This window comes from Tachyglossus aculeatus, chromosome X1 (genome assembly GCF_015852505.1).
Source record: "Tachyglossus aculeatus isolate mTacAcu1 chromosome X1, mTacAcu1.pri, whole genome shotgun sequence".
Taxonomy (NCBI): Eukaryota; Metazoa; Chordata; class Mammalia; order Monotremata; family Tachyglossidae; genus Tachyglossus; species Tachyglossus aculeatus.
The window spans coordinates 547222-561761 of NC_052101.1; the positions used below are offsets into that span (position 1 = coordinate 547222).

The following is a 14540-nucleotide window of genomic DNA, read 5'->3' on the forward strand; positions in this document are numbered from 1 at the left end:
TCGATGCCTGTGAAACTTCTGTGAAGGTTATAGTGTATAATGATGGTCCCTCGAGGGGCAACCTTTGCAGACTTTAGGGAGTAGGGAGGGTAGTCTTATGGTACATGTAGTGACGGCATTAGTAAGACAGATTCCCTAATGATTGCCAGGTAAGATTGGAACAAAGCAGCAGGGCCTAGTGGATACAGTATGACCCTGGGAGTCAGAAAGACCTGAGTTCTTATCCCGACTCTGCCACTTGTCTGCTGTGAGACCTGTTGTTAAGTAGGGACTGTCTCTATATGTTGCCGACTTGTACTTCCCAAGTGCTTAGTACAGTGCTCTGCACACAGTAAGCTCTCAATAAATATGAATGAATGAATGAACATAACTTCTCTGTGCTTCAGTTACCTCATCTGTAAAATAGGGATTCACACTGTGAGTATATTGTAAGCATTTTACAAATACCATAAAAAAAAACAAAAGACAAAGGAAAACAGCAATAGCACCTGGCCTGGCATTAGTTGTGGTGAATTCCAGCTCATTGAAGCCCCTCTTTGATACTGACTCTTAATTGAAGCAAGACCCAATCAGGGTAAAACCCATAATAGATCATTTTTCGCAAGAATTGCTTGGGAATCATTAAGAGTGTTTTGAACACTGGTATGCCAAGTGGACTTATTTTCAATTCCTTGAGGGCAAGGATCTCATCTTTGCCCTTCTTTGTGTATTCCTGTCTGAACCCAGTACAGTGGCTTGCCTACTAATAATAGTTGACGATGAGGATGCAGTAAAGTACAGTTAAAGTACATCAACATTTAAGGGCTGTTTGTCATTCATTAAGGACCTGAAGGTCTTAATATTCTTCCCGTGTAATAGGTTCCATGCTCAGAAAACATTGTTCTGTTCCACCCGTAGATTTCACTGGTGGGCCGTGGTTGGTTTACGATTGGTTGGGTGCGTTGGCCTTCAGAGTGGGACCCTTTTGGCTTTGGCAAATGAACCCCGAGTGTTCCCAGAGGGGGGGCTCCCTAGAGCTATTGTTTCTGACTGGAATATTCTCACACTCACTCTCTCTCTCTCTTCCATAGTTTAGGAATGTTGGTTTGACAGATAAAAATTGGCACATGATTCCTTTAGGAACCTAAATTGGATAGTCAGTATTTGTTAGTCTGAAAGGATATGGCAGGGAACATGTCACTTCTTTGTTTCATACTCTCCCAGAAGTCCAATGTAGTGCATCACATCAAGTGGGTGGTCAATAAATACTAATATCACTATGAACAAAGACGAGACCAGGAACATTGAATTGAGCATCTGTTTTTAGACACATTATTGGTATTCCTTTGCCTCTATAGGAACCCCTTTTTATATTTCAATTTTTATACTTTTTTCTTTCCTATGAAAAGTAATTTGCATATTAGAGACCAACCCTTTGTTGTTTTCAGTTGTTAAAGAAAAACCTGTAAATGAGACACTTGGGTGCACATTGGTATTTGTTGAGTGCTAACTGTGTCCTGTGCACTGTACTAAGCACTTGGGAGAGTACACCGTACCTTGGTATCGCCTGTCTCGCCCCTGACCCTTCTGGTCTAAAACTCCCTCCCCCTTCATATCTGATAGACCACCACTCTCTCCCACCAATCTTCAAAGCCATACTAAAATGATATCTCCTCCAAGAGGCCTTTCTTGACAAAGCCCTCGCTTCTCCTATTCACTGTCCCTTTTGTGTTTCCTAAGCACTTGGGTCTGTATCCCTTAGGCACTTTGAAATTCACCCCACCTCCACGACACTTATGTACATATATAGACCCATCCATAATGCATTTTGCCATCTGTTTCCTCCTATAGTTTGTAAGCACCTTGTGGACAGGGATCTCGCCTACCTACTCTATTGTATTTTACGCTCCCAAGTGCTAAGTACGGTGCTTTGCATACAGTAAGTGCTCAATAAATACCATTGATTGATTATAATAGGGTAAGTAGACCCAGTCCTCATCCTCAAAGAGCTCACAGTCTAGTGGGGTGAGACAGACATTAAAATAAGTTATAGGTAATCAGTCAGTCATAGTTATTTACTCTTAACAGTGTGCAGAGCACTGTACTAAGTGCTTGGGACAGTACATTATTCATTCAATCATATTTATTAAACATTGTGTGCAGAGCACTGTACTAAGCACTTGGGAAAGTACCGTACAGCAATAGAGAGTGGAAATCCCTTCCCACAACGAGCTTGCAGTCTAGAGGGGCTCACGTACAACAATAAATTGATGGCATTTCCTGCCCACAATGAGCTTATGGTCTAGAAGGGGAGATAAACATGAATATGAGTAAATAAATGACAGATATATACATCAGTGCTGTGGGGCTGGGAGGGGTGTTGAATGAAGGCAGCAATTCAGGGTGAGGCAGAAAGGAGTGGGAGAACAGGAAAGAAGGGTTTAGTTAGGGAAGACTTCTTGGAGGAGATATACTTCAATACCTTCAATAAAGCTTTACAAGGAGGAAGAATAATTGTTGGATATGAGGAAGGAGGATATTCTGGGCCAGAGGTAGGATGTGGGCAAGAGGTCAGCAGAAAGGTAGACAAGATCGAGGTACAGCAAGGAGGTTGGCATTAAAGAAGCGAAGTAGAGGAAGCTACAGAGTATAAGGATGTGTACATAAGTACTGTAGAGGTGGGGTGAGGTCAAAGTGCTTAGGAAAACAGACCAAGTGCATAAGTGACACAGAAAGGAGGGAGAAATGGGTGGGGAAATGAGGAATTAGTCTGGGAAGGCTCTCTGGGGGTGATATAATTTTAGTAGGGCTTTGAAGATTGGGAGAGTGGTGGCCTATCTGATAGGAATGGGGAGGGAGTTCCAGGCAGAGGGAGATTTGGGCAAGGTGTTTTCCGGAGGTAAAGCTAAGATCAAGGCCCAGTTCCTAGGTTCCTAGCTTGGTTTTAAAGGAGTGAAGTGTGTGGGCTGCGTTGTAGTAGGAGAGGATAGAGGATAAATAGGAGAGAGAGAGCGAGCTTTTTTTTTTGTATTAAGCGCCTGCTGTGTGTCAGGTACTGTACTGGGTGCTGGGTAGATACAAGCTAATCAGGTTGGACACAGTCCGTGTCCCATATGAGGCTCACAGTCTTAATTCCGATTTCACAGATGAGGTAACTGAGGCCTAGAGAAGTTAAGTGACTTGCCCAAGGCCACACAGCAGACAAATGGTGGAGCTGGGATTAAAACTCAGGCCTGACTCCCAGGCCTGTGCTCTATCCACTAGGCCACACTGCTTCTCATTGATCGAATGCAGGGAGCATGTCTACCAGCTCTGCTCCATTGTATTCTCTCAAGTGCTTCATGCAGTGTTCTGCTCACAGTAAGCACTCGATAAAGACCATTGGCCTCAATAAAGACCATTGCTTAGAGTCTCTATACTGTAAAATTGTGAGCAGGGAATATGTCTGTTATGTTGTTTTATTGTACTCTCCCAAGCGCTTTGTACAGTGTTCTGCACACAGTAAGCGCTCAATAAATACAATTGACTGGCCGATGATTGATTCATTAGAGCCAATGTTAAAGAATTTCTGTTCGATTTCAAGATGGATGGGCAAGGGTCGGGCTCTAGTCTTCTGCCACCCCCCATGCCCCCCTGTTTATGGCATAAGGCAGTGGTGTGAGTCTGGGACAGGCCTGGATCAGCTCCCATCTCTCCACCCATCTCTGGAGTTGACACACAGGCGGCGGGTAGGGGGAAAAGAGGGCTGGGGTGAGGGGAGAAGGGAGAAACGGAGGGGCCTCCGCCTCCTGCAGCAGTCAATCAATCAATCAATCAATCAATCAATCAATCGTATTTATTGAGCGCTTACTATGTGCAGAGCACTGTACTAAGCACTTGGGAAGTACAAATTGGCATCACATAGAGACAGTCCCTACCCTACAGTGGGCTCACAGTCTAAAAGGGGGAGACAGAGAACAGAACCAAACATACCAACAAAATAAAATAAGTAGGATAGAAATGTACAAGTAAAATAAATAAATAAATAAATAGAGTAATAAATATGTACAACCATATATCCATATATACAGGTGCTGTGGGGAAGGGAAGGAGGTAAGACGGGGGGATGGAGAGGGGGGCGAGGGGGAGAGAAAAGAAGGGGCTCAGTCTGGGAAGGCCTCCTGGAGGAGGTGAGCTCTCAGCAGGGCCTTGAAGGGAGGAAGAGAGCTAGCTTGGCGGATGGGCAGAGGGAGGGCATTCCAGGCCCGGGGGATGACATGGGCCGGGGGTCGATGGCGGGACAGGTGAGAGCGAGGTACAGTGAGGAGATTAGCAGTGGAGGAGCGGAGGGTGCGGGCTGGGCAGTAGAAGGAGAGAAGGGAGGTGAGGTAGGAGGGGGCGAGGTGATGGACAGCCTTGAAGCCCAGGGTGAGGAGTTTCTGCTTGATGCGCAGATTGATCGGTAGCCATTGGAGGTTTTTGAGGAGGGGAGTAATATGTCCAGAGCGTTTCTGGACAAAGATAATCCGGGCAGCAGCATGAAGTATGGATTGAAGTGGAGAGAGACACGAGGATGGGAGATCAGAGAGATCAGTCCTTAGTTTATAGCGGTCCCGGATTTGGGGCAAGCATCCAGGATTAGGTTCCTGGGAGGTGGGACTTGGGGACCCCGAGGACTGTGCAGCTCTGGCCTCGGTTCTGTGCCAAGCCTTTCAGCTGTCCCCTCAGCTGCTGTAGTTTTGGGGTGGGTCTCCTCATGTGCCTGTGGGGCCACTCAGGACCCTTGTTTGAGGACGGGGTTACACAGGGATGCAGTCATTAATGTTTACATGTGCTCGAGTGAGAAATAATTATATGAACTAACAACACTGTTGCTCTTTGTAGGTATGCCTTACATTTTGTTGTTCAAAGTGGAATTTCATACTCTATCATGATCATAATAGGAGTGGAAAGTATGCACAAGTAAGTATTTTGCGTTTTGTCTCATTTTAAATCTTAATTTTACAGAAATGGACAGTTCTAGCTGGTAGTAGTTCTAGTGTTCTAGATCAATCAAGATTATTTGATCCCCTGAACTTCTATCACATTTGCATGGCATTGACACGAATCTCCTACTTCTTTGATTTTTACTTTTTAAATTGCTTTAAAGAATACTGTTTGTTAGAGGCAGAAGGGGGGAACACTGCTTGTTCTGTGTGCAGATGGAACTGCCAGAGGCATATCACACCTTCTGCCTGTAGAAAGAAGTCTAAAGAGGTTCAGGCTTATCATTCTTTCTGTGTAGCTGTTAATGCTCTCAGTTTAATTACTTACACATCACACACTGTATCAGTATTGTGCCTTTCATTCTTGGATTTCAATGCACTTTGCTAACCCTCTGAATTTACATTACCCGCGAGAATCAAGAAAATGGAATTTTTCTTATTATTTCAGTTCAGGGAACTGAAATCAACGAGCCCCAGAGGCAAAGCCCTTCCTCAGACAAGATGTCATCTTAGTATAGAAGTGGATTTCCCCTGGAGTGTGCCTGCCTTTTCATGCTGTGATATCTTTAAGAATTCAGTTTTAGAGAGAGGATTTGGGGAAGAGGTGTCAGGGTTGGTGGGTGTGCATTGCAAGTGTATCTAAATGTTCAGAAATTTCCTCCCATCCTTTGCTGGTTCAGTGGAATCCCTGTATATTTGATAGAACACTCTGTAGGATGTACTCGTTCCAAGGCTGTGATGAGGGGTCAGCAGCTGGAGGGTGCTTTCAGTGCACCAGAAATTCTCCCAGTGCAACAGCCTGGGAGCACCAGGCAGTCACTGAAGCAGTTTTCCAGACCCAGGTGGAAACTGATCATCATCAGCCTCCTCATCAATGGTATTTATTGAATGCTTACTGTGAGCAGAGCACTGTACTAAGCACTTGGGAGAGTACAGTGCAGCATAGTGGGCAGACACGTTCCCTGCCTACACTGATAGCTGCATTTTGATGCTCAGGGCCCAGGGAGACAAAGCAAATTATTATAAATTTCTGGTCAGAGTCAGCCGTGCAATGAGGACTGACCACAAGCCTGAAGGAAACCTCGGTTCTGTATCACCTTAGTCCTGGCCGGTACCATAACCAAAGATTCTCATCGGCCATATCAAACTTAATCCACATTAATCCACAACTTTTGCTACTTAGGCAATACCCTCGCCCATGACAGATAGATACAAAAGCAGAAAACAGTCAAAGGGCCAGTGTGAATTTTGGGAGATTGAAGAAGGAAAGTTTAATGTTGTACTGGGGTCCAACACTCAACATAATCCTGAGACCCCTGACTTCCTCAAAGGGCATGTGTAGGATTTTGGAAGGTTTCGCCAGAGGCACCTGGGAGCCAAAGACAGCATCAAAAGGCAGACAAGACTTCACGATAAAGAGGCCCCAGAATGTAGTAGGCAGCATTGAGGCAGTGCTCACAACAGCACAGTTTCTCTGGGAGCACATAATGTCATAAGGACCTGGGTTCTAGTATCAGCTCCACTGCTTGAGTGTTGTGTGAACTTGGGCAAGTCACTTCACTTCTCTGTGCCTCGGTTCCCTCATCTGTAAAATGAGGATTAATGCTATGAGGCCCACGTGGGACATGAGCTGTGTCCAACCTTGATTAATTTGTATTTACCCCAGCACTTATTACAGTGCCTGGTACATAGTAAGCATTTCCACAGCACCTATGTACATACCTTTAAATTATACATCATAACTTACTTATATTAATGATGACTCCCCCTCTAGACTGTAAACTCAGTATGGGCAGGAAACATGTCTGCTAATTCTCTTGTGCTGTACTCTTCCAAGTGCTTAGTACAGTACTCTGCACTTAGTAAGTGCTCAATAAATACCATTGATTGATTGTAACCATTCCCAAGCAGCTGCTCAATGGTGACCCACAAGGGATGTGTATAAGGGAGAACAGCAGTCTCCAACTATGTGAAAAATAGCAGCAGATGGTTGGGAAGCTCCTGCAGTGGACAACACGGCAGTCCACAAAAAGGGGCAGGGTAGGCTCTCTGAGCATGGGCTTTGGGAAGTCAGGGATAACAAATGTTGTCAGAAATTCATTCATTCAATTGTATTTGAGTGCTTACTGTGTGCAGAGCACTGTACTAAGTGCTTGGAAAGTACAAATCAGCGACATATAGAGATGGTCCCTACCCAACAGTGGGCTCACAGTCTAGGAGGGGAAGACAGACAACAAAACAAAAAACAAGTAGACAGGTGTCAATACCATCAGAATAAATAGAATTATAGCTATATTCGCATCATTAGTAAAATAGAGTAATATGTACAAATATACACAAGTTCTGTGGGGAGGAAGGGGGCAGGGCAGAGGTAGGGAGGGGGCAATGGAGAGGGGAGGAGGAGGAAAGGAAAAGGGAGAGCTCAGTCTGGGAAGGCCTCCTGGAGGAGATGTGCTCTCAGTAGGGCTTTGAAGGGAGGAAGAGAGCTAGTTTGGAGGATGTGTGGAGGGAGGGCCTTCCAGGCCAGAGGTAGGACATGGACCAGAGGTTGACGGCGGGACAGGCAAGAACGAAGCCCAGTGAGGAGGTTAATGGCAGAGGAGCAGAGTGTGTGGGCTGGGCTGTAGAAGGAGAGAAGGGAGGTTAGAGGGGGCGAGGTGATGGAGAGCTTTGAAGCCAATCGTGAAGAGTTTTAGCTTGATTCGAAAGTTGTTAGGCAACCACTGGAGATTTTTGAGGAGGGGAGTGACATGCCCAGAGTGTTTCTGTACAAAGATAATCCAGGCAGCAGAGTGAAGTATAGATTGAAGTGGGGAGAGGCAGGAGGATGGAAGATCAGAAAGGAGGCTGATGCAGTAATCCAGTTGGGATAGAAAGAGAGATTGAACCAGCAAGGTAGCGGTTTGGGTGGAGAGGAAAGGGCAGATCTTGATGATGTTGTGGTGGTGAGACTGGCAGGTTTTGGTGATGGATTGGATGTATGTGGTGAATGAGAGAGCGGAGTCAAGGATGACACCCAGGTTGCGGGCTTGGGAGATGGGAAGGATGGTAGTGCCGTCTACAGTGATGGAAAAGTCAGGGAGAGGACAGGGTTTGTGAGGGAAGATAAGGAGTTCAGTCTTGGACATGCTGTCACGTCCTTTCAGTGGCAGAAACCCCAGCACAAGAGGGCTTTTCCTTATTTTCTGAGGACATAGTAAGTGCTCAGTAAATACCACTGATTGACTGAATGATTAAATGATACTTCTGCATTTGCGTCTTCCCAGATCTCCCTGCCTCCAGTCCTTACATCTGTGGTCCAGATTGTCTTCTAAAAGGAGGACATCTTCCACTCCTTTTTCCCTTTCCTCTCCACATCCAGCTGAAACTCCTGACCATTGAATATAAAGGACTCAATCAGCTCTCTCCCCATTGCTTATCTTCACTCTTTTCCCACTGCAACCTAATTTTCAGTCTTGATTTCTCTCCTGACTAACTGCCGTGCCAACCATCACACCTTGTTCTTGGCCCTCTCGCTGCTGACCTCTTGCTCACGCTATCCCTTCTGTCTGGAAGGCCCTCTCCCTTCACCTCTGGCAGACCACTGCTCTTCCCAGTTTCGGAGTCCTTCTGAAATCACATTTCCTCCAGGAGGCTTCCCCTGATTAACCTGTCATCTCTCACCTTATTCCTTGCCGCTTACTGCCACTTCAGCACATCCTGGTCACGTAAGCACTCGGGTAGTCACTATCCCTCCTCCTTGCGGCAGTTATATTCCTGTCTTTACACTCTGTTGCTTTCCTCTACCTGTGTAATAATAATAATAATGGTATTTGTTAAGTGCTTACTACGTGCCAAGCACTGTTCTAAGCATTGGGATAGTTACAAGGTAATCAGGTTGTCCCACATGGGGCTCACAGTCTTAATCCCCATTTTACAAATAAGGTAACTGAGGCACAGAGAAGTTAAGTGGCTTGCTCAAGGTCACACAGCAGATAGATGGTGGAGTTGGGATTAGAACCCATGTCCTGTGACTCTCAAGCCCATGCTCTTTCCAGTATGCCACTCTGCTTCTCTGCCTGTCTCCCATACTAGATTGCAAGCACCCTTAGGGGAGGGAATATTTCCACTGTTGCTTTTGTAGTCTCTCAAGTGCTTAATGCATTGCTGTGCAATCAATCAATGGTATTTATTCTTTCATTCATTCATTCAATTGTATTTTTTGAGCACTTACTGTGTGCAGAGCACTGAACTAAGCACTTGGGAAGTACAAGTCGGCAACATATAGAGACAGTCCCTACCCAACAACGGCTCACAGTCTAGAATAATTACTTTCCCTACCCACAACGAGCTCATAGTCTAGAGAAATCAAGGTCTTGGGTTCTAATACCGGCTCTGCTGCTTATCTGCTGTGTGAGGTTGGGCACGTCACTTCACTTCTCTGTGCCTCAGTTCCCTCATCTGTAAAATGGGGATTAAGACTTTGAGCCCATATGGGACAGGGACTGTGTCCAACCCAATTTTCTTGTATTTACCCCAGTACTTAGGACAGTGCCTGGTACATTGTAAGCACTTAACAAATATCATAATTATTATCATTATTATTGTTAGAATGAGGGAGACAGGCATCAATACCAATAAATAAAATTACAGATATGTACATAAGTGCTGTGGGGTTGGGAAGGGGGAAGAGCAAAGGGAGTAAGTCAGGGTGACACAGAAGGGAGTGGGAAATGAGAAAAAGTGGGGCTTAGTCTGGAAAGGCATCTTGGAGGAGATGTGCCTTTACTAAGGCTTTGAAGGCAGGGGAGAGTAATTGTCTGTCAGATTTTGAGGGAGGGAGGAACGTTCCAGGGCAGAGGTAGGATGTGGGCTAGGGGTCGGTGGTGAGACAGGTGAGATTGAGGCACAGTGAGAAGGTTTGCACTAGCGAAGTGTGCGGGCTGGTTGCAGAAGGAGAGAAGTGAGATGAGGTAGATGGGAAAGATGTGAGGTGAGGTAAGAGTGGGCAAAGTGGTGGAGTGCTTTAAAGCCAATGGTGAGGAGTTTTGGTCTCATGCAGAGGTAGATGGAAAAAGACTGGAGTTTTTTGAGGATTGGGGTGACATGCTCCGAATGTTTATGTAGAAAAGTGATCCGGGCAGCAGAGTGAAGTATGGAATGGACTGGGGAGAGCCAGGAGACTCTTACTTTTACTCTGGGCAGAGCACTGCTCTAAGCGCTTGGGAGAGTTCAGTGCAAAATAGTTGGTAGACATGTTCCCTGCCCACAGTGAGTTTACAGTTTAGAGGGGGAAACAGATATTGACAGAAATAAATTACAGATATGTTTAAGTGCTGTGGGGCTGAAGGGGTGGGGGGGAGATAAAGGGTTCAGATCCCCATGTATAGGTGATGCAGAAGGGAGAGGGAGGGCAAAGAGTAAATGCTTGGTTGATAGGGGCTTAGTCTGGGAAGGCCTCCTAGAGGAGATGAGCCTTCAGTGGGGCTTTGAAGGGGGGACGTTTGATTGGAGGATTTGAGGAGGGAGGGCGTTCCAGGCCAGGGGTAGGACATGGGCCAGGGTTCGATGGTGGGACAGGCAAGAACGGGGTACAGTGAGAAGGTTAGTACCAGAGGAGTGTAGTTTTCAGCTGGGATGTAGAAGGGGATAAAAGAGGTGAGGTTAGAAGGGGCAAGGTGATGGAGAGCTTTGAAGCCAATCATGAGGAGTTTTTGCTTGATACGGAGGTTGATAGGCAACCACTGGAGATTTTTGAGGAGCGGGGTAACATGCCCAGAACATTTCTGTAGAAAGACAATCTGGGCAGCAGAGTGAAGTATAGACTGAAGTGGGGAGAGACAGGAGTTTGGGAGGTCAGAAAGAATGCTGATGCAGTAATCCAGTTGGGACAGGATGAATGATGGTATTAACATGATAGCGGTATGGATGGAGAGAAAAGGGCGGATCTTGGCGATGTTGTGAAGGTGAGACCAGCAGGATTTGGTGATGGATTGGATACGTGGGGTGAATGAGAGAGCGGAGTCAAGGATGACGCCAAGGTTCTGGGCCTTTGAGATGAGAAGGATGGTAGTACCATCCATAGTGACTGGAAAGTCAGGGGGAGGATAGGGTTAGGGAGGGAAGATAAGGAGCTAAGTCTTGGACTTGAGTTTTTGGTGGTGGGAGGACATCCGTATGGAGATGTCTGAAGGCAGGGGGAGATGTGAGTCTAGGGGGAGGGAGAGAGAACAGGGGAGGAAATAGTGAATGGAGGAAGAAATCTAGAAAAATAGGAATATTAGTCTCCTATCCCTGAACTCTCCTAATCTAGAGATACAATTAAGCATTCTCTGAAAGCATGAAACATAATCTAGTCATTAGACCCAGGGATCAGGGCATAAATTGGCAAATTTATTGCCAGTTTTACGATAGAATTTCATGTGCTCTAGAATGGCTCATTTAAACCTCTATTTGATTTCCATATTTAATTAAATTCATATATAAAATGTGTTGTTTTCTGGCATGTGTTCAAAGTAATGCTCAGAGGGCATGATTATATTGCCGTGTTCCTCCTTACTCTGAGAGAGAGAGAGAGAGAGAGAGAGAGAGACAGAGAGAGAGAGAGAGAAAGAGAGAGTGTATATGTGTGTGTGTGTGTGTGTGTGTGTGTGTGTGTGTGTCTCCCTCCCTCCCATGGTAATGAATAAGTGGTCTGCATACTTTCCCACCCTTCACTGCTGGGTGCTGAAACGGCAGCAATCTAACTGAAATTCCTAAGCCCTGCCAATTTTGGTTTTACATCCTTCTCTCCACCTTGCTCTGCTCATATTCATGTACACCCTTGTATTGATGCTTTGTTGTCTGTCTCCCCTTCTAGACTGTGAGCCGCTGTTGGGTAGGGACCATCTCTATATGTTGCCAACTTGTACTTCCCAAGCACTTAGTACAGTGCTCTGCACACAGTAAGCGCTCAATAAATACGATTGAATGGATTGAATGAATGAATAAATACGATTGAATGAATGATGTAGATTTTTAATGATTTATACAGACATGTATTACCTGTTTTTCAGCATTCAGTTGTTCACCTGTTTTATCTTGATGTTTTTGTATTGCTTCCTGCTTTATATTTGTTCTTGTTCCAGCTTTCACTATTTATCAGTCAATAAATCAATGGTATTTATTGAGCACTTTCTTGGGAGAGTACAATATGCATGATTGTAAACTGCTTGAATTTACAGTCAAGTGGGGAGAAAGACATTAAAATAAATGACAGGTTGGGGAAACCACAGAATATCAGAGTATACACATAATTGCCATGGGGGTGGGGTTGGGGGGGCATGTGGTAACCTGGGGTTGAATTGCTAAGTACTTAGTGGGTGCAGAATCAAGTTCTTAGGTGACCCAGCAGGGAGGGAAAATAGAATGAGGAGATGAGAGATTAGTCAGGGAAGGTTTTCTGGTGGAGATATGATTTTAGTAGGGTTTTGAAGATTGGGAAAGTAGTAGTATAAATCATTCTATCTGCCTCTCCCATTAAATTAACTCCCTGGGGCAAGGAGTATGTATTTTTCTAGAGTTGTACTCTCTCAAGCACCTAGTTAATTGCCTGGCTCTCAGTAGTTACCCAATAAATGGCTTTGTTTGGTTCGCTTGAATTGCAGGGACTCCCAGTCTTGATCTTGATTCTTCATGACCCATGTCATGGCACTGGGTTGGCCACTTGGGTAGGAAGAGATTCAAACATCAGCATTAGTAGGTTGGGCTCATATAGACTGAGGAGGAACATCATGGAGCCCACAGAACCACGAAGCAGACAGACAGGGCACACACTGACTTGTTGTTCAAATTCCACAGCTATCGGGTAAGGGGATGGACACCATTCAGTCAGTCCATCAATCGATCATATTTATTGAGTGCTTACTCTGTGCAGAGCACTGTATTAAGCACTTAGGAGAGTACAGTACAGTAGAATTAGTAAACATATTCCCTGTCTATAACAAGCGTACAGTCTATAGGGGGAGTCAGACATTAATATGAATAAATAATTCATAATATATAATTTAAAGATATGTACATAAGTGCTGTGAGGTTGGGGGTGGGGTGAATATCAATTGTTCAAAGTTCCCAGATCCAAATGCTTAGACAATGCAAGAAGGGAAAGCAGGCTGGGGAAAAGAGGGCTTAAATGGGGAAGACCTCTTGGAGGAAATGCTTTGAAGGTGATGAGAGTGGTGGCCTGGTATATATGGAGTGGGAGCGAGTTCCAGGATAGGGGGAGGATGTGGGAAGGGGGTTGGCGGTGAGATAGATGAGACTGGGGCACAGCGAGTAAGCTGGCACTAGAGGAGTGGAGTGGGTGGCCTGAGCTGTAGTAGGAGATTAATGGGGTGGGCTGATTGCGTGCTTTAAAGCCAATGATAAGGAATTTCTTTTTGATGTGGAGATGGATAGGCAGCCATTAGAGGCTCCTGAAGAGTGGGGAGATATGGACTGAATGTATTGAGAAATGATCTGTGCAGCAGAGTGAAGTATGGACTGGAGTGGGGATAGACAGGTGGCCAAGAGGTCAGCATAGAAGCAGGTGCAATAATCAAGCCGGGATAGGATAAATGCTTGGATCAGCATGGTATCAGTTTGGATGGAGAAGAAAGGACAGATATTAGCAATGCTGTAAAAGGTAGAATGAGCAGGATTTGGTGGCAGATTGAATATGAAGCATGAAGCTTGAAATCGGTAGGTTTAAAACAGACAAAAAGAAACATTCACTCGGCAGGTGATAAGCAAACAAAATTCACTACCATGAAAAGTTTTGCAGGGGAAAACTATCGAGTTCAAGAAGGGTTTGGATAAATATATGAATGAGTGATCCATAAATGTCTACTAGAGGGAAGTTAGGGATATAGAGGGGAAAAGTTAAAGATTTTCAAGGAAACATCCCTAAATACTAGGGTAGATATCAAGGAGGGCAGTCCTCAAGGGGATCACCTGTTGTAATTTCTTTATTATTCTATATTTACTTGCATAATTGCATCCAGTGAATACATTCCCCACATTGATATTTTGAAGAGGAAATAAAAGATTATTTTGTGTCCCAAATAATCATAAGCAGTGATAGCAGCCCACATCAGGAAGGAGGAGAATGGTCCTTATCTTACTTCTTACCATTGGCTCTAAAGCACTCCCTCAGCTTTCCCCTCACGTCCCCATACGTCTCCTTGCTGATCTACTACAGCCCAGCCTGCATACTTCACTCCTCTAGTGTCAGCTTGCTCATTGTGCCTTAGTCTTGTCTATCTCACCATTGGCCTGTTTTCCATATCCTCCTGCTAGCCTGTAACTCCCTCCCACTCTGTATAAGTCAGACCAACACTCTGCCCACCTTCCAAGCTTTTTTAACATTACATCACCTTCAAAAGGCCTTCCCCGATTAAACCTTTTCCCTGGCTTGCTCTCCCTTCTGCACCATCTACGCACTCAGATCATTGGCCTTTGGGCATTTGCTATTCACCCCGCCCTCAACCCACAGCACTTATGTATACATCTATAAATTGTATATTATAAATTTATTTGTATTAATGTCTGTCTCCCCCTCTAGACTGTTGGCTGGTTGTCAGCAGGGAGTCTACACCAACT

General features: G+C 45.1%; 1 protein-coding gene across 2 annotated transcripts in view; it reads left to right on the forward strand.

Moving 5' to 3' along the window:
* The window catches only part of MBOAT2 (membrane bound O-acyltransferase domain containing 2), a 152610-nt gene that overhangs the window by 59933 nt on the left and 78137 nt on the right, over positions 1-14540 (forward strand). For both annotated transcript variants that reach the window (XM_038740559.1, XM_038740558.1), the window contains exon 3: positions 4843-4920. In XM_038740559.1, the coding sequence (XP_038596487.1) occupies positions 4843-4920 (78 nt within the window). The remainder of the gene's footprint in view (positions 1-4842; positions 4921-14540) is intronic.